At 35.6% G+C, this 23,135-nt stretch overlaps 3 protein-coding genes across 4 annotated transcripts in view; 1 reads left to right on the top strand and 2 right to left on the bottom strand.

Annotated features, from left to right (window-relative positions):
• The window catches only part of LOC135834710 (uncharacterized), a 194,116-nt gene that overhangs the window by 69,536 nt on the left and 101,445 nt on the right, over positions 1 to 23,135 (top strand). The gene's annotated exons all lie outside the window — the stretch shown is intronic.
• Positions 1,554 to 8,075, bottom strand: LOC135834704 (uncharacterized). The gene is made up of 2 exons (XM_065348662.1): positions 7,739 to 8,075; positions 1,554 to 4,012 (listed from the first exon to the last, which is right to left on the bottom strand). Exon 2 carries the CDS (start codon positions 3,973 to 3,975, stop codon positions 2,029 to 2,031), a length of 1,947 nt encoding a protein of 648 aa, XP_065204734.1. The 5' UTR covers positions 3,976 to 4,012; positions 7,739 to 8,075; the 3' UTR covers positions 1,554 to 2,028.
• LOC135834703 (uncharacterized) lies at positions 9,550 to 14,137 on the bottom strand. Its single transcript, XM_065348661.1, has 2 exons — positions 13,939 to 14,137; positions 9,550 to 11,887 (listed from the first exon to the last, which is right to left on the bottom strand). Exon 2 carries the CDS (start codon positions 11,842 to 11,844, stop codon positions 9,835 to 9,837), a length of 2,010 nt encoding a protein of 669 aa, XP_065204733.1. The 5' UTR covers positions 11,845 to 11,887; positions 13,939 to 14,137; the 3' UTR covers positions 9,550 to 9,834.

The following is a 23,135-nucleotide window of genomic DNA, read 5'->3' as shown; positions in this document are numbered from 1 at the left end:
AAAATCGAGTTTACGAAATAATGCCATCACAATTTTTTAATATGTTGTTCAACATAAAAAATAGTCCACAATGTATTTTTTTCAGAATTTTTGAGAGTCGGAACGAGATGAAAACTACGTTTTGAAACTTTTCGAGCTAATTTTTCGTACGAAAAAAGGTGGCAACACTGATTTTTATGATATCACCAAAAAGCCTTTCAAACCCCCTAACTATTGGAAAATGTTCTATTTAGGTAGGTATCGCGGTTATCGAGTAATCCGCTGCTGAAATGGATGATATTTTTAGTTCACTGAAAACTTTGACACCCCCTGGCAGCCTTTGAAAAAGGGCTAGAGGGCTACAATTTGCGCCATTGGTCATCTCATTGAAAGGTCTTTCCACAGGAAAAATTTCAAATAAATCGCCGACCCCTCCCCCCTTACTACTTCTTGGTCGAATTGACGTGGATTGACCGAGAGAGCTTTATAGTGCTGCTCAAAACGATTCGAAACCCTTTTCAATTGATTATATGCGTTGAAAATAGGATGCTTGCCGAATTACAACTTTTTAGGTCAATTTGACGAAATTTCAACATTTTTTTCCATTTTTGGCTTCAAGTTTGATTTTGGAAAATTCACCAAAATTCGGAAAATGTACTTTTATGTACCTGAAATTTTGGCATGTAATGATGCTTGATGTAATTTTCATAGAATTTTGTTCAATTTTCCCAACATTTCATACTATTTTGGTCATTTTTAAATTTGGATAATGCAATTTACCAAAAATATTGCACGAGAAGTGGAAAATGTGCATATATCTTGAAGATTATAGTTCACAAACACAAAGATAAAGAAATAGAATCAATTTACAGCATTTTTTACAAATAAAATTCCATGAATAAGTAATCATAAAAACTTTATGATTCTGATTTGGATCATTTTTTTCTTTCGTGATTCGTCAAGATGACTCCTACACGTAGGTGATTTTGTCGTATTGAATGGTCCCCAATTCCATTTGTCAAGTACCTACATTAGAATGAAATTGTGAGGTGGGGGGGAGGAGATTTTTTCACATATCCGTTTACATATTCGTGAAGTATTTAAAAAGTAGAAAAACATTAATTTTTCAGGTTCCTACTTCCTGCTTTTGTTTAAATTGGTGGCAACATTTTCTCAATATGTTTCACTCCTAAAATTATAGCACGAAAAATGACATTTCTCGCCAATTCGTTGACAAATGGGGGGGGGGGGAGATTTTTTCACATGTTCGTCAGTCTACACATTGGTAAAATATCTCAAAAATGCAAAAATTTTCATTTTTTAGGTTTCTGATGGTATTTTTGCAATAAGTGCCAAACTTGTAATTTTTTTTCTCGAAGATAAAAAAAGATTCCAGTCCAATTTTTTGATATGTTATTCTACATAAAAAGGACTAAAACTGAGAATTTTTTTTGAATTTTCACTCGTCGAGATCGCGGTTACATTTAAATTATAAGTTTTTAAATAGATTTTTTTAGGTTTTTGAAAAAGGAAACACTGATTTTGACATCATTGGTCGATTACCTTCTCAAAGTACTACAGTTTGAAAAAAAGTTCAAAAATCTACACCACATACAACCGGAGCAATTTGCAACTGAAATTTTCCATTTTCGGTCATTTTGGAGAACTTTGAAGCCCCACAGCTCCGCCAAAAAAAAAAATGTCTGGTATGCGTCATTTGTCATCGTTTGATGACCTCTACACATGATCTGATTGTGAAAAAAATCGAAGACTCCTCGGGCAAAAATCCGCCGATTTGGGCATGGAGTGACCCTGATAAGATAATTTTTAGGAATATTTTGACAACGATTTCATAACGTTTATTTTTTGAAAAAAAAAGAACAATCTTAAAATATAAATAGGTATGTCAGTTTTTATATATTTGTTTTATTCAATTATTACAGCGAGCACAGACCTTTTTTGTCCAAACTTATAAAGGCACTTGAAAATTATAGGTACAAAAAAATTATTCCTTATTGAGGAATAAATTTTCTAATTTCTTTTTCCTCGTCATTTCTCCACATCATCAACTGAGGTTTCTTTGCTCGACACTGAGGATAATTTATTCTCTTGGCTGGTTTGGGTAAAAGTTGCGAATTGCGTTCGTTCCAAAGCTCCTAAATGTGGAATTCTTTTCAACCTATCTAAATTATTTTTCTCGAGCCCAAAAGCGAAAAATACAAAAGAACCGTGTAACGCTGTAATCAACTCGTAAACAATACCGAATTTATCACTCGAATCAAACAAGACCGAGTAAACCAACAATATCCAATTAATTCCCATTATCATGGCTACTTTCAGCATGGTAATCACATAACTTTTATTCACACTGGACCTGGCACGATTACGTTTACTCAGACAAACGAATAAACAAACGAGTAGAAGTAAACAAGGAATCACCAGAAGAAAAATGGCAATCGTGATCCAGCCAAAATACCCAGCGTACTTATTGTATTCGTAGCTCGAAGAACATGCGAGGTCGTTTTGAAATTCGAATACATAAGGACAAATCCAAGCCTTCTGATTATCCTCCAAGGTAGGAAACAAGGCAGCCAGAAATATGGCTGGTAGGCCCCATCCTACGGAGCAATAAACCAAGAACCTTTTCATCTGACCTTCGGTGGGCATTTTTCTAATTTTAATCGAATTGTAAATAACTCTCCATAAATCAAAGGCGGTGACTAGAATCCAGAACGAATGCGATTGCCAAATGTAAGAAAACGAGTAATATTTGATCACGCATAAGTCAACATATTCAGACAGGTATTCGTTAAAATAAAGAGCCAATAAAGTGATCGAATACGAATAGAGAATAAGTTTAGGTAACTTTCGTAAATTTCGCATATTCGTACTTATTGCCAAATACACGAGTAATAAAAACATCGAAATGTAATCCAAGCCTCGTATAATATATCTTTTAACTTTCTTGAAGAGTCGAGCATCTGATGGCCCACAAATGTAGAAGTTATTTTGCTTCGAAGTATTATTGGAACACTCATTCCAAATATCTTCTTCATCATCGATCGAGTAAATCAGAAAGGAACCATTTGCATTGCAGAGTGAATTTGTATCTCGATCATAGAACAAATTCGTCGAACAAATATCACCGTATTGATTTTTATATTCGCAAAATGATTCCAACTCCGAGCTCAAATGATTTTGAGCTGATAGGCCTACAAGTTTGGAAACTTCTTGGGTAACTCTATAAACGGTTTTCGCTGACATTCTTTTTTTTTCAACTCTAAAATCGTATTGACAATTTGGCACATACGGTTTCAAATGAAGCGGTAAAACTCTGGATATTTTGCATTCATATATCGAATCGTTGAATGCAGAAATCAAACCACCAGCTTTACCTACATTCAACCCATTTCGCATCCTTGACTCGTCGATTGGATCAGCAAAGTAACTAGAAACTGTAGGGTTTTCGTCAGACGACGACGTTTCATTAGCTTTGATTCTGCAAGATAACCAAGGAGTCCAAAACTCGAACAGATGTAAGTCGCTTTCTTTGTGACAAATACCGCAGTAAACATTTCCATACGTTATATTTTTCTTGATACTGGTGAGGGGTGCGAATGAAATGGTATCGTTAATGAAATTCGAATCGAAAGGATTCTTACATTTTTCTATAATTTCCGAATTATTGTACGAAGCGGGACAGGTTTTTATTATTTCGTAAAGTTGTGGCTGTAGTCCTGCTGGTTTTTTTCCAGTTGCTGGATGTTTTTCGTACCCGATTTCGCAAGGTGATTCCCATAATTTTTGTGATACTAGGAATGAATTGAAATCGGGTTCTAGTTCTGGTAATGAAGATTCGGGTACTTCTGTTTGAGCAACGCATATCGATGTTGAAAAGGTGATTAGCAGAAGAATGGATGTTGTTGGTGCGATACTCATCCATTGACGTGATGGGATTTTTATCATTTTTTCTGTTGACAGTCGACGAATTCTCATTTCAGTAATGTGAAAGCGAGCATTCTCATCAAGGCACCTATCAAATAAACAATTAACAAACCAAACTGTTAATGTTGTAACTGTAGAGCTGAAGAAATGATTTGAAAAAAGAGTTAGATATCCCCCTTCATTGGTAACATAGGCAGCCATATTTATATTCTGGGGCGAATGTTTGCCTATTTGGTCAAGTGGTATGAAAATTTAGCATGCAAGTAAAGGTCTTTCAACTTTTTGAAAAAGGATTTTTTGATCTTAAAAATCGATAGATCCATTTAAAAAAAAAATCTCACCATATTTTTAGTTCAGAGAATCAGATTACCCCAATAATTCTGAACGGTTATTTTTTCGTTCTAAAATCTGAAGTATTTGCAGAAAATTTTAGGGAAAATTTAACATGAATTTGAAATTTATTGGACTACTGTCTGAGTGGAAAATAGAACAAATTGAAAGCTGCGAGAAAATTTTAGAAAATTGACTCTCAGTGGAAGGGTTTGAAGTGATTCTTGAACTGAAGGAATGATAATAGTCGGGGAGCCCGCATAAGGATCTATTGCACCCTCCCCCCGGTCGATCCTCTGGGATACCTTTTTTCTTAAAGGGGCAGTCCTTAGAAACATTTCTAGCCATTTGTCCTAAAAAATAGCCCTATTTACAAAATGGCGGCCATTTTGATTGACAAAATGTAGATTCGAAAGATCATGGCAAAAATTTATCACCTGTCGTCAAAATTTCAAATCCTAAAGTGCCTTTTTTCGATTTTTGGTGAATTTTTGAAAATCAAATTTAGGCCAAAAATGAGGAAAAAAATCAAAATTTTTACCGAATTGACCAAGAAAGTTGAAAGGGTATTCCACAGTAAGATAGGCGAAATGGCCCTGTTCCCAGATTTGGAAAATTATGATGGATTATTGTTGGGTACCTCCAATGAAAATTTTTGAGCGGAATTTCCGCCCCCACAACCCACCCCCTTGGTCTGTATAGCCAAAAAACGCGTTTTTACGAGAAAAATTCTGTATCCATGAGTTGTGGGAAGAAAATTTTGGTACCGCGTGGAACGTGTAGGGGAAGCATGGGTCTTTTAACACGATTTTTTTCAAAATTTTTTACCATAGTGGTGGGGGTGAAATTGACAAAAGAAAACTTTGAACCGCCACAGCTCCGGAGTATATGGGTAATCCAAAAAACTGTTTTCGCCAAAATGTGTCTTTTTACTAGTACTTTCTTACTACCAATCCATAAAATCGAAATTCTGCCTGCAAAATGGTCATATTTGCAAAAAACCCTGGAAAATACGCGTTTTTCGCGTTTTTTTGCAAAATAATGTGGAATATGCGAAAAATACATGGAACAAAAATGTTTAGCGTCAAATTTTACCCTAGAAAATGTGTTCACAAGGTTGTCAAAACGCTCATCTACTGAGCTACCCGCCCGCACACTCCGCCTCTTTGCAGCAAAGTCAAGAGATGAGGTATTATGGCACCTGCCCTAGGGTGGTCCTTATTTTCGAAGTTGGAATTTTTTTGCTCCCACCCCCCCAAAGTTGTTCCATTTGATGAAAAAATAAATCCTATGAAGTTTCAACCCCCTATGTAAAAAAAAAGTGGTGCCAGAATGCCCCCAATTTTTCAAAAAATTGAAAAATGGAAAATGATGCAATTTTTTTATATTTTTGATTGTTTTCAATCTATTGCACCCCAATATTCCCCCTTTTGTAAGGTACAGGTATGGCCCAACCTCGTAGGGGGAAATTGCTAGAAGGTTCTCCATCCCGGGAAATTGCTAGAAGCTTCTCCATACCGGTTCTAATGTATTCCCCTCGAAAGAGGAGAAATAAGATCCACCTCTTTATGGTCAAGGTCTATGTGTTAACTCCCACGATGAACCGAGTGAGCACCGCGACGGATCATCGGATGAGAAAGAAAGATGAGTTCGTTCAAGTCTTCTGAAGTGTTAACATCTTCTTAAGAGCCTTCTCGCGTCGTCGTTATGCACAGGACCAGAGGTCCAGTGTGATGTCGCCGGTTGTCGAATCTCCATCTTAATAGACAAGTTCTTATTATTCGCGATGATAGGATCTAGTCAAGTGCCATTCAATCCATATAATTTAGGTTGTGCCGTACATTCTTCCCCCGTTGTAACCCCCTTGAGGGTTAATATAATTGATATTAACTTGTCCACCGTTATGTCGTTGTGGGATAAGGTATTTTTGACTCGCGTGTAACGAATCCCGATGTAACACAGCGATATCAGGTAAATGTGCAGAGTAGGATATGTACACACCAATAAGGCCTAGTATTAGTGAGCCGTTCAGTAGGGGTGTGAAAGTGTACAGTGTTTTGCCGTAATTATCGTAAGATAATTGCCGCCCATTCTTTTCTGGGTTTTATGACGTGATCGTCATAAAATCACCTGCAGTAAGCCTAATAACCAGCTTACACAGACGCAAGGAATGATTTATCGCTCCTTCAATAGGGTAAGTATATAATTATTCTTACACACAAGGCCTTACGCCTCTTTAGTGACATAATGTAGCTATTTCTCTAACACTAGTGTATTATAAATTGCCTAGTTGTACAATGTACGTTAAGTAGCACCTAATAATTCTAACTCTTGAGTATAAACTTGTATAATATGTATAAAATCAGAATAAACAAAATGTACATATTAGTCTAGAGGTGTTCTTTATTTAAACCTCTCTTTTTAATGATGAATAGTCAAGTAGGAATCATAGACACTCATTCTCTCGAGCTAGCAACGACCAGGGAAATTCTCCTTTCCCTGGGAGTAATTTTAAACATAATCACCATAGTCCAGTAATTTCATTATTACATTATTTGGTCATTGTTTCCTTATTTCACTGTTACACTTTGAACCAAAACCGCCCCCACAAATTTTTTACCCCCTCCCCTGTGAGAAAACAATTTGAAAAATGGAAAATGATGCAATTTTTTTAAATTTTTGATTGTTTTCAATCTATTGCACCCCAATATTCCCCCTTTGAACCAAAACAGCCCCCAGAAATGTTTTACCCCCTCCCCTGTGAGAAAACAATAATTTGCTTGACTTTGCTGCAAAGAGGCGGCGTGTGCGGGCTGGTAGCTCAGTAGATGAGCGTTTTGACAACCTTGTGAACACATTTTCTAGGGTAAAATTTGACGCTAAACATTTTTGTTCCATGTATTTTTCGCATATTCCACATTATTTTGCAAAGAAACGCGAAAAACGCGTATTTTCCCGGTTTTTTTGCAAATATGACCATTTTTCAGACAGAATTTCGATTTTATGGATTGGTAGTAAGAAAGTACTAGTAAAAAGACACATTTTGGCGAAAACAGTTTTTTTGATTACCCATATACTCCGGAGCTGTGGCGGTTCAAAGTTTTCTTTTGTCAATTTCACCCCCACCACTATGGTAAAAAATTTTGAAAAAAATCGTCTTAAAAGACCCATGCTTCCCCTACACATTCCACGCGGTACCAAAATTTTCTCCCCACAACTCATGGATACAGAATTTTTCTCGTAAAAAACGCGTTTTTTGGGTATACAGACCAAGGGTGGTGGGTTGGGGGGCGGAAATTCCGCTCAAAAATTTTCATTGGAGGTACATTTTCCAAATCTGGGAACAGGGCCATTTCGCCTATTACCGTGGAATACCCTTTACAAAAATTTCCAAAGTCGAATTTGTGAAAACCTCAAATAAAAAAATGGACAGGTTTTTTTTTACGAAAATGCATAGAAATGTGAATTAAAAAATGTAACATACCAGGCAGGTATCCATACGGGTAAATATTTAATTGAGTTTCAAGTTTATTAAAAAAAATTTAAATCAATTAATTTACATATAATCTAAACCATGCACCATCCGAACTCATTAGCTACTAAAACGTACTAAATTGAATCACATCACAACACACATTGAAGTATAAGTATATGCAATTTATAAAAAAACAGGGATGATGTCACTAGATAATCAATTGTGATCTAGCAAATTATTGACGTTATGTAGTGGTACACGGGATGAGGAAAACAGCACACTAACACAGTATACACTATCACTATGATGCGATAAGCTAGTTCAAATGGTGCATGGGGTGAAAAACGGGATATACCCAAGTATTACGTATAGGTATTCGCCTCTTTTCCCTTTTTTTTTTGTTTTTTTGGAAAAATCTTCGCAATTAATTTGTTGCAGTAAACGCAATTATAATTTACAACACCACTTGCTTTATACCTATTACACTTCACAATCATAAATTACGTAAATTGTTCAGAAAAACTGGCCTATGCACTCCATTCTTAAAACTGCCGAAATTTTAAAAAGTCTGTTAAATTTGATTGAAATTAGTGGAAAATAAATTACCAAAAATTGTCAGAAAAGAGTTCAACTTCATAGAATTTTCTTGTTTTTTTTTTGGCTATATTTCTTCAAAATTACCTCTGCTTTTCAATAGAATGAGTGAGTACCTATTTAGTTTTTTGCCAAATAACAAATTGAAGATCAATTTTCTACCTTATAACAATTTCTAGCAGTCACAGAAAGGTTGCATTCTTGACAAAATTGAAAATTGCATCTATATTTCAAACTTTTAATTCAAAACTTCAAAAGCTGGTAGCTGGTAAGTACTTACTATTTCTAAGCTCATTGGAAGGAGCTTGAAATTCCCTTTTCCACCGATATCCATGATGAAAAAAAGAGTTCAGAAATTCCAAGAGGTAAGTAGGTACGATTCTCAAGATTTTTTGAAAGAAGGGGGATTGGTAACGCTGGTTCTTGATCTTGGGTCCATTTTGAAAATTCATAATTTCATATGCGTACATAAGAACACCAACACCTCGAAATTTCTTTAAAAGTATTCGGAATATCAATTATCAAGGCAACTGCTGTTGGTAACACCAAATAGTGATTATCAAGTGCATTCGAAATGTTTGTAGTAACTATTCCACGTCACTCATCACAGGAAATGGAATAGGTACCTATCTCACTTAGCGTGAACATGAACGTTCAAATTATATGGATGGGGAATATCATAATACCAATTTCCCTAATCAATTTGCCGGAATTTTATGTAGAGTTCTGTATGTACGTACATACAGAACCTGACTACTGTACACGTGTAGTCAGAGTGATGATCCTAGACTATTCTAGATAACGAATAAAAGAATTTTTTTAGAAAACTATTTGTTCAAAAAAATGATAGGTACACGATCATTTTATACTCATTATCACTCCCGTTGTCATTATCATTTGTCATTGACGCAGTTAGTAGTGAAGCAGAAAATAGTATACCTATTACACATCAAGGGATGCATTCTTTATCAACTCCCGCTGGTATGTAAAAGATATTATGGAGCATGATTCAGAATCTCATGAAATCATTTGTGAAACATGAATCACCTACACACAATTTTCCTAAAAACCTAAGAGGTAATTCTTTGGACTCGAAATTTTCGAAAAGTAGTCAAAAAATTCGATTAGGCTGCTATATAACTTTTGGAATTGTTTGAAACTCAAATTGTGACTTTAAAAGACGATTTCTCAAGTTGTAGTTGCCGAATATTTGAAGCCCAAAAAATATCTAGTGAGACCTGTGACTTTTCGCGATGCTTGATATGTACTGGGAATTACTATTTTACTTTTTTTAGGTACACCTTTAGTACATAATTATAGTCTAAATATCGTGAATTAATCTAAATTTCAAGTACATAAATTACAACAAATTACCAATACCAATAGATTAGTAAAATTTAATCAGATATAAAAACGGACTACATTTTTATGAGAGTTTCCAAAAATGTAACATTCCTATTTACTGAATTACCTACCTATCTTAAATTAAAACGTGAATTTCCTGTTTCTCGTTATTTCTCTACATCATCAATTGAAGTTTCTTTACTCAATACGGAAGACGACTTATTCTCTTGGCTGGATTGGGTAAAAGTCGCGAATTGCGTTCGTTCCAAAGCTCCTAAGTGTGGAATTCTTTTCAACCTATCTAAATTATTTTTCTCGAGCCCAAAAGCGAAAAATACAAAAGAACCGTGTAACGCTGTAATCAACTCGTAAACAATACCGAATTTATCACTCGAATCAAACAAGACCGAATAAACCAACAATATCCAATTAATTCCCATTATCATGGCTACTTTTAGCATGGTAATCACATAGCTTTTATTCACACTGGACCTGGCACGATTACGTTTACTCAGACAGACGAATAAACAAACAAGCAGAAGTAAACAAGGAGCCACGAGAAGAAAAATGGCAATCGTGATCCAGCCAAAATACCCAGCGTACTTATTGTATTCGTAGCTGGAAGAACATGCGAGGTCGTTTTGAAATTCGAATACATAAGGGCAGATCCAAGCCTTTTGATTATCCTCCAAGGTAGGAAACAAGGCTGCTAGAAATATGGCTGGAAGGCCCCATCCAATGGAGCAATAAATGATGAACCTTTTCATCTGACCTTCGGTCGATACTTTCCTGAGTTTAATCGAATTATAAATAATTCTCCATAAATCGAAGGAGGTGATTAGAATCCAAAATGAATGCGATTGCCAACAGTAAAAAAACGAGTAATATTTGATCACGCATAAGTCAACGTATTTAGACAGGTATTCGTTCATATAAAGAGCGAATAAAGTGATCGAATAGGCATAGAGAATCAGTTTGGGTAAATTTCGCAAGTTTCGCTTATTCGAACTTATTATCAAATACAAGAGTAATAAAAATATCGAAATGTAATCCAAGCCTAGGATAATATATCTTTTAATTGTCTTGAAAAGTCGAGCATCTGATGGCCCACAAACATAGAAGTAATTTCGCCCCTTCGAAGTATAATCGGAACACTCGTTCCAAGTACCTTCATCATCATCGATCGAGTAAATCAGAAAGGAACCATTTGAATTGCAGAGTGAATTTGTATCTCGATCATAGAACAAATTCGTCGAACAAATATCTCCGTATTGATTTTTATATTCGCAAAATGATTCCAACTCCGAGCTCAAATTTATCTCAGGTTTCATCAAACGAGACTTCAAACGAGTTTGTAACGATTGATTTTGAGCTGATACAAGTTTGGTAATTTCTTGGGTAACTCTATAAACGGTTTTCGCTGACTGCATGTGTGACAGTTCTGGATTGAAATTATATTGACAATTTCGTATATGCTGTTTCAAATGAAACGGTAAAACTCTGGATATTTTACATTCATATATCGAATCGTTGAATGCAGAAATCAAACCACCACCAAGTTTACCTTTTTTCAACCCATTTCTCAACCTCGACTCGCCGATTGGATCAGCAAAGTAAGTGGAAATTGTAGGTTCTTTGTCAGACAACGATTCGTTAGCTTTGACTCTGCAAGATAACCAAGGAGTCCAATACTCGAACGAAGTTTGTAAGTTGCTTTCATCGTGACAAATACCGCAGTAAAGATTTCTGTAGGTTATATTCTTCTTGATACTGGTTAGTGGTGCGAATAAAAAGATATCGATGGTATCGTTAATCAGACTCGAGTCGAAATTAGTCTTACATTTTTCTATCATTTCCGAATCGTTGTACGAAGCAGGGCAGGTTTTTATCATTTCGTAAAGATGTGGTTGCAGTCCTGCTGGTTTTTTTCCAGTTGCTGGATGTTTTTCGTACCCGATTTCGCAAGGTGATACTGATAATTTTTGTGATACTAGAAATGAATTGAAATCAGATTCCAGTTCTGGTAATGAAGATTCGAGTTTTTCTGTTTGAGCAGCACATATCGATGTTGAAAAGGTGATTAGCAGGAGAATGGATATCGTTGGTGGGATACTCGTCCACTGACGTGATGGAATTTTTTTCATTTTTTCTGTTGATGGTCGACGACTTTTTTTCATTTCAGTAGATGATAAATGAAAGCGAGCATTCCCATCAAGGCACCTATCAAATAAACAAACCAAACTGTTAATGTTGCAAGTCAGAACCGAAGAAATAATCTGAAAAAAGAATAATGGCCCCTTCATCGGTAATATAGGCAGCCAAATTCAAATTCTAGGGTAAATGTTTGCCTACCTATTTGGTCAAGTGATATGAAAATTTGGCATGCAAGTGAAGGGCTTTCACCTCTTTAAAAAAGATTTTTTTGATCTTCAAAATCGATGGATCCATTTTTTTAAATATCGCCATATTTTTAGTTCAGAGAGTCAGATTACCCCAATTTTCACTCTTTTCGCGATGAATTTGATGAATTTTAAACGGTCATTTTTTTGCTCTAAAATCTAAAGTATTTCAAAAATTTAGTAAAATTTCAACGTGGATTTGAAATTTATTGGACTATTGTCTGAGCAAAAAATAGAACAGATTGAGGGCTGCGAGAAAATTTCAGAGAATTGACTCTCAGTGGAAGGGTTTGAAGTGATTCTAGAACTGAAGGAATGATGATAGTCGGGGATCGAGCCCGCATAAGGATCTATTGCAGCCCCCCCCCCCGGTCGATCCTCCGGGACAACTTTTTTCTTAATGGAGAAGCGCTCAGGAACATTAATTCTTATGTGGGCTCCCATAATAATTTATCGGAATTTTAAGGAACCCCTAAAAATTCCTAAATTTAGACTATTGGCTCTGTCCTCGAATTTTGAAAGTAACCAGCATAAGTTGCTCTTCATGTTCCGAAATTCCTGTGATGAAATTTTTAAATCTCCAAATCACCTCTCTCAGCTCCTTCAAAGGGGGTGAAATTGCAATTTCAGTTTAAAATTTTATACTTGCCAGTTATCAACCGATTTTTTTTCCAAACTTGCAGGGATATGTTGCGGAAATCGACAAGGGTTATTTATGGATATTTTTTGAAATTTTTTCAAGCATGTCTTCTGCGTCAAACGCGGATTTTTAGATTTCAAAGGCACTTTTAATCAAGTCTAGAATTTTTATTCGGCATTAATTAAAGCTAGAAAGCTTTTTTTTTATTAAAAAAAATGAGAAGACCTCTTGACGAGTACTTTATACAAAAAAATACATATTATATAGCGAAGGTCCAATTTTGATTTCAAGATCCCGTTTGTAATTTTGTAAGAGGGGGCTAAAAAATTATGAAACTTTTTTTGGTAGAATGTATTTTTTTTCAAAATGCATTTTAATCTCAAATCCAAAATGATGTGATCCCACAAGGGTCAAGATATGCAACAGAAACTCTACTTGATGACGTTTGATTTGAGACGTTGCATTTTGAAAACTAGGAAGCTAAGGCGAGCTCAGCTTCAAAAGTGTGCATAGCCTTTAAGCATAAAGTTTTCAGGTTTGCTGTTTTTCAATCAAGTTGGTACCCATCAATTTTGAGAGAAAAATATGCCTAGATGCAATTTAAAATAATATCAGATCCTAAGTACTTGGTAAAGAAATCAATTTTAAGGAAGTTTTTTAAAATAAACTCAAACATTAATCTCAAATAAGTAATAAACACAAATTTTTAAAATATTAAAAATAGGTACCTATTTAATTTAGCTCCTAAAAATTCACTTTTAATTAGTAATAATTTAAGTATTAGGTACCTATTTTGATTTCACAATTTATTATTTTTCCATAATTTTCAAAAATATGAGCAATAAAAATTTGGAATCATTTTACAATTTTATCTCAAATATTTAAAAGATGTTCAAAAAATTCAAAATTGAAATTTACAAAGATTTCAGAGGTCAAAAATTTGTAAAAACCTCAAAAAATTCAATTTTACATGAATTTTATAAAACAATTCGCTCAATAGAACTCTAAAAATTTGAATTTTCATCTCTCATGTTCATTTTATGCACAATTTACCTAAGTACCTATTATTTTTATCAAAATTTTCAAAGAATTACCTAACATTTGTTTCGTAGATTGTAGGAATTTGGTAAGTAGGCCAAAAAATATTACTTAGTGCCTCAAAAAATCATTTTGAAGAGCATTTTATTCAAATTAAAAAAAAAAAAATAGACCATGGCCTTGTATGTACTTACCTTGTAAAATATTTGACACCATAAAACTGTTTTTGAGAAATACTGTCTACTGATGCACGAACTGATCAACAGTCAAGTTGAATGAACAATCACAAAGCTTCACTATCAAATAGGTACCTATGATTCAGATAAATGTACGTATAAAATTGAATTTTTCAGAATGAAGTTACATTTTAAAACCAACTAAACGGTTCGTGAGTATGAGTGATCTCAAAGTTCTAATTATGACGAGCAGGCGTAGCGAGATATCTATACCTACAAACAATGTAATTATGAAAATTTCATTCATTAGTTCATCAACAGAAGCAAAGTGCCCAAACAAAATCTCTAATTTGTTTTCCAATCATCCGGAAACAGATAAAATAGAAGTGCAAGTTCGATCGTTATACTTAATTTTGTTGATTACACGAGTGTTGAATAAATAAATTACATACTCGTATATTTATTTGAAACATCTTTTTTCAAGTTACAAAAATTTGTTATCTCATTGAAAATAACTCTCCGATTCGGTTTGTTTTATCATATTATTTTGATAAAAAAAAGAAAAAAAAAAGAAAGTTCATTGAAGAGCACGTAGAGAAAAAAATGAATTAGGGACGAATACCGAGACCAGATGGAAAAATGAACACGTGTACGTACCCTGTGGGCACGTTTGGCACTCAGGACGCAATGCCAGCGAAAAAGTGCCAAAATCTGACACTAAGTGTCACATTTTGGCACTCGAGTGTCAGGCATTGGCACTGAGTGTCAGATTTTGACACTGGAGTGTCAGGCACTGGCACTGAGTGTCAGATTTTGACACTGGAGTGTCAGGCACTGGCACTGAGTGTCAAATTTTGGCACTGGAGTGGCAGGCACTGGCACTCAGGTGTCAGATGTTGACACTGGTGTGTCAGGTGACGACAGTCTCAATTTTTTAGTTTTAAACAACAAAAACTTTTTTTATTGTTTAAAACTTTAATTGAACATCAAAAATAAAAAAATTCGCAAAATTTCAGATTTTTTAAAAATTGAATTTTAATTTAAAATCAAGTTTAAAAAATTTTTATGCATCAAAAGTTTGAAATCAAGTTTGTTGGTAGAGTGGTTTAATTATAACCTATACAATGAATGAGTTGGTGTGTGTGTGGTTTTAGAGAAAATGGTCCAGTTCTGAAAGATAAGTATTCAAGATTTTGCGTCGATGTAGACCATATAGCCTTCTAAATCCATTAGCACTTTCATAGTTCTGTTGAGAGATTGGAAATATTCAAATCTATTTTTGGATAAATTTGTATTTTGAGAATTTTTTCTTCGCAAACATTTCGCATTAATTAAGTATGTCAAAACCATGAAACGCTTATTCCTAAAACTGCAGATACCTATATAATACGAGGGGTGTTCAATAAAGACATGATAGTGGTGCTGGTGTGCCGAAAAATAGACTCACAAGGGAACCTCTCGAAGTGTCCGCTTCCGATTTGAACGGGACCGCGATTTTTAGAAAGAGCATGTTCTAAAACCCCCAAATCCAAATTTTCAGCTACCCAAGTTCATTTTTCGAATTTTGGCGAATTTTTGAAAATTCAAAATCAACTGTTTTTGGCGATTTATGCTTTTTTAAAAAAAGTACGTACTTGACCCATAAAAATGGTTAAAATAAGTCCCAAAACTAATATTAATTCCCCAAAGCCAAATTTCACCATTTCCCGCCATTCTGGAGCCTCCAGCGCTTTTTTTCAATTTCTCCAGAATTTTGAATTTGCTCCAGAAGGCGTGGATATGAAGTTGGGCAGCTAAAAATCGAGTTGTGTGTTATACTCGATCGGTTTAACGAGTTTATCCACATTTGAGTCGGTTTTGGGGCGAACACCTCTAGAGTGGTTTTTTGACCAGCTTTTTTCAAATAAAAAATTTAAAAAAATCAAAAGTTTTCCATTTGCGAGGAAATTTTTGAAATTTGCGCGAATCGCTGTATTTCGTCCACAACTAACCTCCCGAGACCGAATTCCGCCATTTCCCGCCGATCTGCAGCTTCCAGCGCGATTTTTAAATTTCTCCAAAATTTTGAATTTGCTCCAGAAGGAGTGATTACATACACAATTGGGCAACTAAAATGTGGATAAACTCGTTAAACCGATCGAGTATAACACACAACTCAATTTTTAGCTGTCCAACTTCATATTCACGCCTTCTGGAGCAAATTCAAAATTCTGGAGAAATTGAAAAATAGCGCTGGAGGCTCCAGAATGGCTGAAATGGTGAAATGTGGATTTGGGGAATTAATATTAGTTTTGGGACTTATTTTGACCATTTTTATTGGTCAAGTACGTACTTTTTTTAAAAAAAGCATAAATCGCCAAAAACAGTCAATTTTGAATTTTCAACAATTCGCCAAAATTTGAAAAATGAACTTGGGCAGCTGAAAATTTGGATTTTGGGGTTTTAGAACATGCTCTTTCCAAAAATCGCAGTCCCGTTCAAATCGGAGGCGGACACCTTAAGAGGTTCCCTTGTCAGAATCTCAAATTCTATCTTTTGGAATGGGACAATTTTTTCCAAAACAGGTTGGGTAAGGGCTAGAGCAGAAAACCCAAGATTTTTTGAATATTCCACTTCTTTGAGGACCAATATTCATCCTCCAAGGGAACCTCCAAAACTGAAAGTTTTTCTGAGTGAATTTCAACTTAAAATGGAGGTCTCCTCTGAATTTTCTCAAAATCTTCCAAATTTTTTTCGCGATCCATCCAAAAGAACATACAAGTACATAATAAGAAATACAAGTTTTAAAATTTCTTTATTGTGTAATTATTTTCTTTTCAAAAAAAGAACAGGCGCTTTTTAAACAAATAAAAATTCGTTTTTTCAATAGGCTATTTAAAATTTTTAAGCCCTACCCTTGAACATTTTTTTTGAGAAAAAAATTCAAACTTTAAAATTCTTATAGTTACCTACTCGTTTACTTTTTAAAAAAAATATTTTTTTTTGAAAAAAAAAACTTCATCTTCAAGAAAAGTTTTTAGGATCAGCATTATCATTTCATTTTTTTTTTGATGAATATGAGAAAAATTTGCTTTGAAACCTTATTGCCACTTTTTCCTAAGCTCCAGTGAATGCTTCTATCTCACAAAAAAAAAATTTCAACTACCTAATAAAAATTCTTTTTTTTTAAAAAATAATTTAAATTTTGAGGTTTTACACCTTTGAAAATTTTCATTGGGAAAAAAACGAAAAATTGGAACCCTTCTGTTTAAAAACAATATTGTAAAAAATAGTGTTTTTCATCAGGAAAAAATTGAAAATTGGAATTGAATAAATTTAAAAATTTCTCTAGTACCTAGGATATGTAATAATTTCAAAGAAAAAAAAATCGTCAAAAAATAATTACCTACTAGTGCCTAAAAAGTGCAGTGATGCATGCTCAAAATGAATGAGCAATCAACTAACAGTCGCTTCATCGTATGCAACTTACATCTGATGTGGTGGCGTAATTGGTAAAGCAACGGACTGTCACGCAAGGAACCCAGGTTCGAGTCCCGCCGGTGCCGAAAAATTTCATGAAAAAAAAAGCGGGAAAACAGGTTAACGAAGATAACTACAATCAACGACTCTCTACCCGGGCAACACTGCTTCGAAAATTGCTAGAATCGGCAATGAAAAACTTTCTCATTATTTTTCCTCGCTGGCACTGGCACTGGCACTGGCACCGAAAATTTGCATTGCGTCTCAGTCTCACATTGACGCAACGTACCAATTCTCAGTGCCAGTGGCACTGACACTGGCACTCTGACACCATGACACTGGCACTAAAAATTGGCATTGCGTCCCAGTCTCAATTTGACGCAATGTTGAATACTGGCACTAAAGTGCCAAACGTGCCCACAGGGATAGTCACTAATCATCTCGTCAAAACCTTCTATCGATTGGAAACGTTTTCAAACAGTTTTGAGCAGTTCTGGAGCTTCCAGCAGATTCTGGAAACTTGAAATTTTCTTAAAATGTCATCAAATGAAGTTGGAAATCTGCACTCCTTCGACTGCTGGTGAGTTTCAGTCAATTTGGTGCCTCCAGGAATTTTTTGGAAATCACTGGAGGCTCCAGTAAATTTTTGGAACTTGAAATTTGTACAAAATTTTATCAAAATGGAGTTGTAAAGCCGAAATTCACTCTGCACAGTACGTGTTAAAGTTAATTCGGGCAGATTTTGAGGCATTTTTTGTAAAACAGAAATTTCTAAAAACCCGCTGGAGGCTCCAAAACGGATTGAAATTGCCTGCAATCAACATCAGAATTAAACGTGTAAACTGAATTTAATCTTTCTACCTCAAACGGAGGCGGAAGGGCAATTTTTCAAATTTTCAAAGAAGGAAGCATAAAATCGAAATGTTTTATGCTGGAAAACTCCGATTTTGGAAAAAGCTGCTGGAAGTTCAAAACGACTTAATACCACCTGCAGTCTACTTTATAACATATTAAAATTATTTTGCAGAGTGAATTTCAGCTTTCCAACTCCATATTTGATGAAATTTTGTGGAAATTTCAAGTTTCAAAAATCTGCTGGAGACTTTAGGAATTTTCAAAAAGTCGCTGGAGGCTCCAAAATGACTTGAAATCCACCTGCAGTCGACTTTGTAGTGTATTGAAATTAGTTTGCAGAATGAATTTCGGCTTTCCATCTACATTTAATGGAATTTCGGGAAATTTCAAGTTTCAAAAATCTACTGGAGGCTCCGGTAATTTTCAAAAAAAGTCGCTGGAGGCTCCAAAATGACTTGAAATCCACCTGCATTCGACTTTGTAGCGTATTGAAATTTGTTTGCAGAATGAATTTCAGCTTTCGAACTCCATCTGATGGAATTTCGTGGGAATTTCGAGTTTCAAAAATCTGTTGGAGGCGCTAGGAATTTTCAAAAACTTGATGGAAGCTCCAAAATCACTTGAACCCACCTGCAGTCGACTTGACAGCGGGTTAAAATTGGAGTGCAGAGTAAATTTTTGCTTTCCAGATTAGTGTAGTAAAATTTTATGGATATTTCGAGCATTGAAAAATCTGCTGGAGACTCCAGTTATTTCCAAGAATTCGCTGAGGCTCCAAAACGACTTGAAATCTACCTGTAGTCGAGTTCATGACGTATTGAAATTAGTTTACGGAATAAATTTCGGATTTTCAACTTCATTTGATGAAATTTTGTGAAAATTTCAAGTTTCAGAAATCTGCTGGAGGCTCCAAAAATTTTCAAAAAGTCACTGGAGACTTCAAAACCACTTAAAATCACCAGCAGTTGACTTGGTAGGGTGTTCAAGTTGGAGTTCGAGGCAAGTTTTAGATTTTCAACTTCATTTGATCAAAATTTTGAGGAAATTTAAAGTCTCAAAAAACTCCTGGAAGCTCCAGAGCGGCTCAAGACGGTTTGAAATCTGCGTGCAGTCGACTTCAATTCGTATTGAAATTAGTTTGCGGATGAATTTCGGCTTCTAACTGCATTTGATGAAATTTTGTGGAAATTTCAAGTTTCAGAAATCTGCTGGAGGCTCCAAAAAGGCTATAGGTGGATAAGTATGGTGAATTTGCCCCCGAGAGCTTCAGGGTTGATATTTGCATGGAAGGTTGGTACCCTTGAGCACCTTCCGTCACGAAAGTTTCAGACCCCCAGGACCCCCCGTTTTTGAGAAACCCCCCCTTTTCTAAAATTACAATAAAAAATTTTTTCTCAGCCCCATGTGAACCGATTTTTTTAATTTTTTGGTATGTTGTAAACATCCATAAGAGGCATCCCCACAAAAAATTTCAACCCCCTCCCCCCATATTTTCTTCTCAAAATGGCGTTTTTTAGTTTTGTTTGCCCGTTTTAGCAATGATCATGATTCGGCACAAAAATGCGAATAGCATTTTTAAATGTATTTCTGACTCCTACAAAACATATCTTTTTTTCAAAAAAAAATTTTTGGTGGGCCGTGGTCAAAAATTGAAAAAACCAACAGAGGGGGTTAAAAATGGATTCTGCTGTAAATCATTGTTTTTGGTAAACAAGGTGTCGTTTCCATATGAATCGAACCCCCCGAACACGAATATGACGCCCAATCTTATGCTACCCTCATCCACACCCCTCCAGCGCCTCTGCCCCCTTCTCAATTTTTACTATATCAAAAGTTCAGCTATTTTCGTAATATTGGTGTCGTTTCCAAATGAATCGAACCCCCCGAACACAAATATGACGTCCAATTTTACGCTACCCTCATCCACACCCCTCCAGTGCCTTAGCCCCCTCCTCAATTCCTACTATATTAAATACTGAGCTATTTTCATAATGTTGGTATCGTTTCCATATGAATCGAACCCTCCGAACACGAATATGAATTCCAATTTTTTGCTACCCTCATCCACACCCCTCCCCAGTGCGTCTGCCCCTTCTCAATTTTTACTATACGAGTATTAAAAGTTGAGCTATTTTCGTAATGTTGGTATTGTTTCCATATGGATCGAACCCTCCGAACACGAATATGACGTCCAATTTTATGCTACTCTCATCCACACCCCTCGAGTGCCTCTGCCCCAACTCAATTTTCACTATATATTGAAAGTTCAGATATTTTCAAAATGTTGGTGTCGTTTCCATATGAATCTAACACCCCGAATACGAATATGAAGTCCAATTTTATGCTAACCTCAACCACAACCCTATACAGTGCCTCCGCCCCCACCTAAACCATACATGTTTTCACCAACTCTGATCAATCTTCTACAAATAATTACTCGGGTTGTTATTACTTTTAAAAGTATGTTTCGCGAAGGTTGAAAACTCGTAAAACAATGACCATCGCAAGGTTCTAACTTTAACATTCAAGTTTCGAGGTTTCCATTCGTGCCAAAATGACACCCAGCATTATGAAAATAGGTTTAGCATTTCAAATAATAAAAATTGTCGAGCTGGCTGTAGCCTGAAAGGCGATGGATGAGAGTAGAGCTGAATTGGACTTCATATTCGTGTTCGGGGTGTTCGACTCATATAGAACCGACACCAACAATATGAAAATATCTGAACTTTCAATATAGTGAAAATTGAGTTGGGGGCAGACGCACTGGGGAGGGGTGTGGATGAGGGTAGCAAAAATTTGGAATTCATATTCGTGTTCGGAGGGTTCGATTCATATGGAAACGATACCAACATTATGAAAATAACTCAATATTTAATATAGTAGGAATTGAGGTGGGGGCTAAGGCACTGGAGGGGTGTGGATGAGGGTAGCGTAAAATTGGACGTCATATTTGTGTTCGGGGGGTTCGATTCATTTGGAAACGACACCAATATTACGAAAATAGCTGAACTTTTGATATAGTAAAAATTGAGAAGGGGGCAGAGGCGCTGGAGGGGTGTGGATGAGGGTAGCATAAGATTGGGCGTCATATTCGTGTTCGGGGGGTTCGATTCATATGGAAACGACACCTTGTTTACCAAAAACAATGATTTACAGCAGAATCCATTTTTAACCCCCTCTGTTGGTTTTTTCAATTTTTGACCACGGCCCACCAAAAATTTTTTTTTGAAAAAAAGATATGTTTTGTAGGAGTCAGAAATACATTTAAAAATGCTATTCGCATTTTTGTGCCGAATCATGATCATTGCTAAAACGGGCAAACAAAACTAAAAAACGCCATTTTGAGGGGAAAATATGGGGGGAGGGGGTTGAAATTTTTTGTGGGGATGCCTCTTATGGATGTTTACAACATACCAAAAAATTAAAAAAATCGGTTCACATGGGGCTGAGAAAAAAATTTTTATTGTAATTTTAGAAAAGGGGGGGTTTCTCAAAAACGGGGGGTCCTGGGGGTCTGAAACTTTCGTGACGGAAGGTGCTCAAGGGTACCAACCTTCCATGCAAATATCAACCCTGAAGCTCTCGGGGGCAAATTCACCATACTTATCCACCTATAGCCTTTTCAAAGAATCACTGAAGACTTCAAAATCACTTAAAATTACCAGCAGTCGATTTAGTAGCGTGTTCAAGTTGGAGTTCAGGGTGAATTTTAGATTTTAAACTTCATTTGATGAAATTTTGAGGAAATTTAAAGTTTCAAAAAACTGCTGGAAGCTCCAGAGCTGCTCAAGGTGGTTTGAAATCTACCTGCAGTCGACTTCAATTCGTATTGAAATTAGATTGCAGATGAATTTTGGCTTCTAACAGCATTTGATGAGATTTTGTGGAAATTTCAAGTATCAGAAATCTGCTGGAGTCTCCAAAAATTTTTAAAAAGTGGCTGGAGGCTTCAAAATGACACAAAATTATCAGCAGTCGACTTAGCAGCGTGTTCAAGTTGGAGTTCGGGGTAAATTTTGGATTTTCAACTTCACTTGATAAAATTTTGTTAAAATTTCAAGTTTCAAAAACCTGCTGGAGGCTCCAGAGCTGCTCAAGACGGTTTTTAATCTACCTGCAGTCGACTTCAATTCGTATTGAAATTAGTTTGCGGAAGAATTTCGGCTTCCAACTGCATTTGTTGAAATCTTGTGGAAATTTAAAGTTTCAGAAATCTGCTGGAGGCTCCAGAAATTTTCAAAAAGTCACTGGAGGCGTTAAAAAGGCAAAAAATTACCAGCAGTCGACTTAGTAGCGTGTTCAAGTTGGAGTTCGTGGTAAATTTTGGATTTTCAACTTCATTTTGATAAAATGTTGTCAAAATTTCAAGTTCCAAAAAGCTGCTGGAGACTCTAGAATGGCTTAAAACTGGTTGAAACCATTTTCAATCGGTTTGGCAAGTCAAAAATAGAGTATATCCCAAATTTCAGCTCTCTAGATCAATTTGGTAAAATTTTGATTTTTCTCCTTATTTTTGGCTTAGAAATTTGATTTTCAAAAATTCACCAAAAATCGAAAAATGCACTTAAGCGTTTGAAATTTTGGCTGTTGATGAATTTTTGCATGTTCTTTCGATCTAGCTTTGTCCAGTTCAAAAAATTTCGTACGAGTCCTATAAGTACTTAGGTTGGAAAACAAAATCTGCGATTTCGACTGACCTGTCAATCAAAATGACCGCCATTTTGGTAGTAAGGCCAACTTTTTTTTGGCAAGTTTGATTTAAAGTGTTCCTCAGGATATCCCTTTTGAGAAAAAAGTTGTTCCCAGAGGACTGTAGGGGGTGGGGGTGGCAATGATTCCTATTGTCATATGCCGAACTACTCAGACGAAGAACTCAACAAGTGTAGGTACCTACCTCATTA

The sequence above is a fragment of the Planococcus citri genome, chromosome 2, assembly GCF_950023065.1.
Source record: "Planococcus citri chromosome 2, ihPlaCitr1.1, whole genome shotgun sequence".
In the NCBI taxonomy this organism is placed as follows: Eukaryota; Metazoa; Arthropoda; class Insecta; order Hemiptera; family Pseudococcidae; genus Planococcus; species Planococcus citri.
Note: the sequence above shows the minus strand (reverse complement) of the source record. Positions and strands in the feature narration are given on the sequence as shown.

Excerpts from the sequence above, each read along its gene's own strand:
- LOC135834704 (XM_065348662.1), bottom strand. The coding sequence starts at position 3,975 with ATGAGAATTCGTCGACTGTCAACAGAAAAAATGATAAAAATCCCATCA.
- LOC135834703 (XM_065348661.1), bottom strand. The coding sequence starts at position 11,844 with ATGAAAAAAAGTCGTCGACCATCAACAGAAAAAATGAAAAAAATTCCA.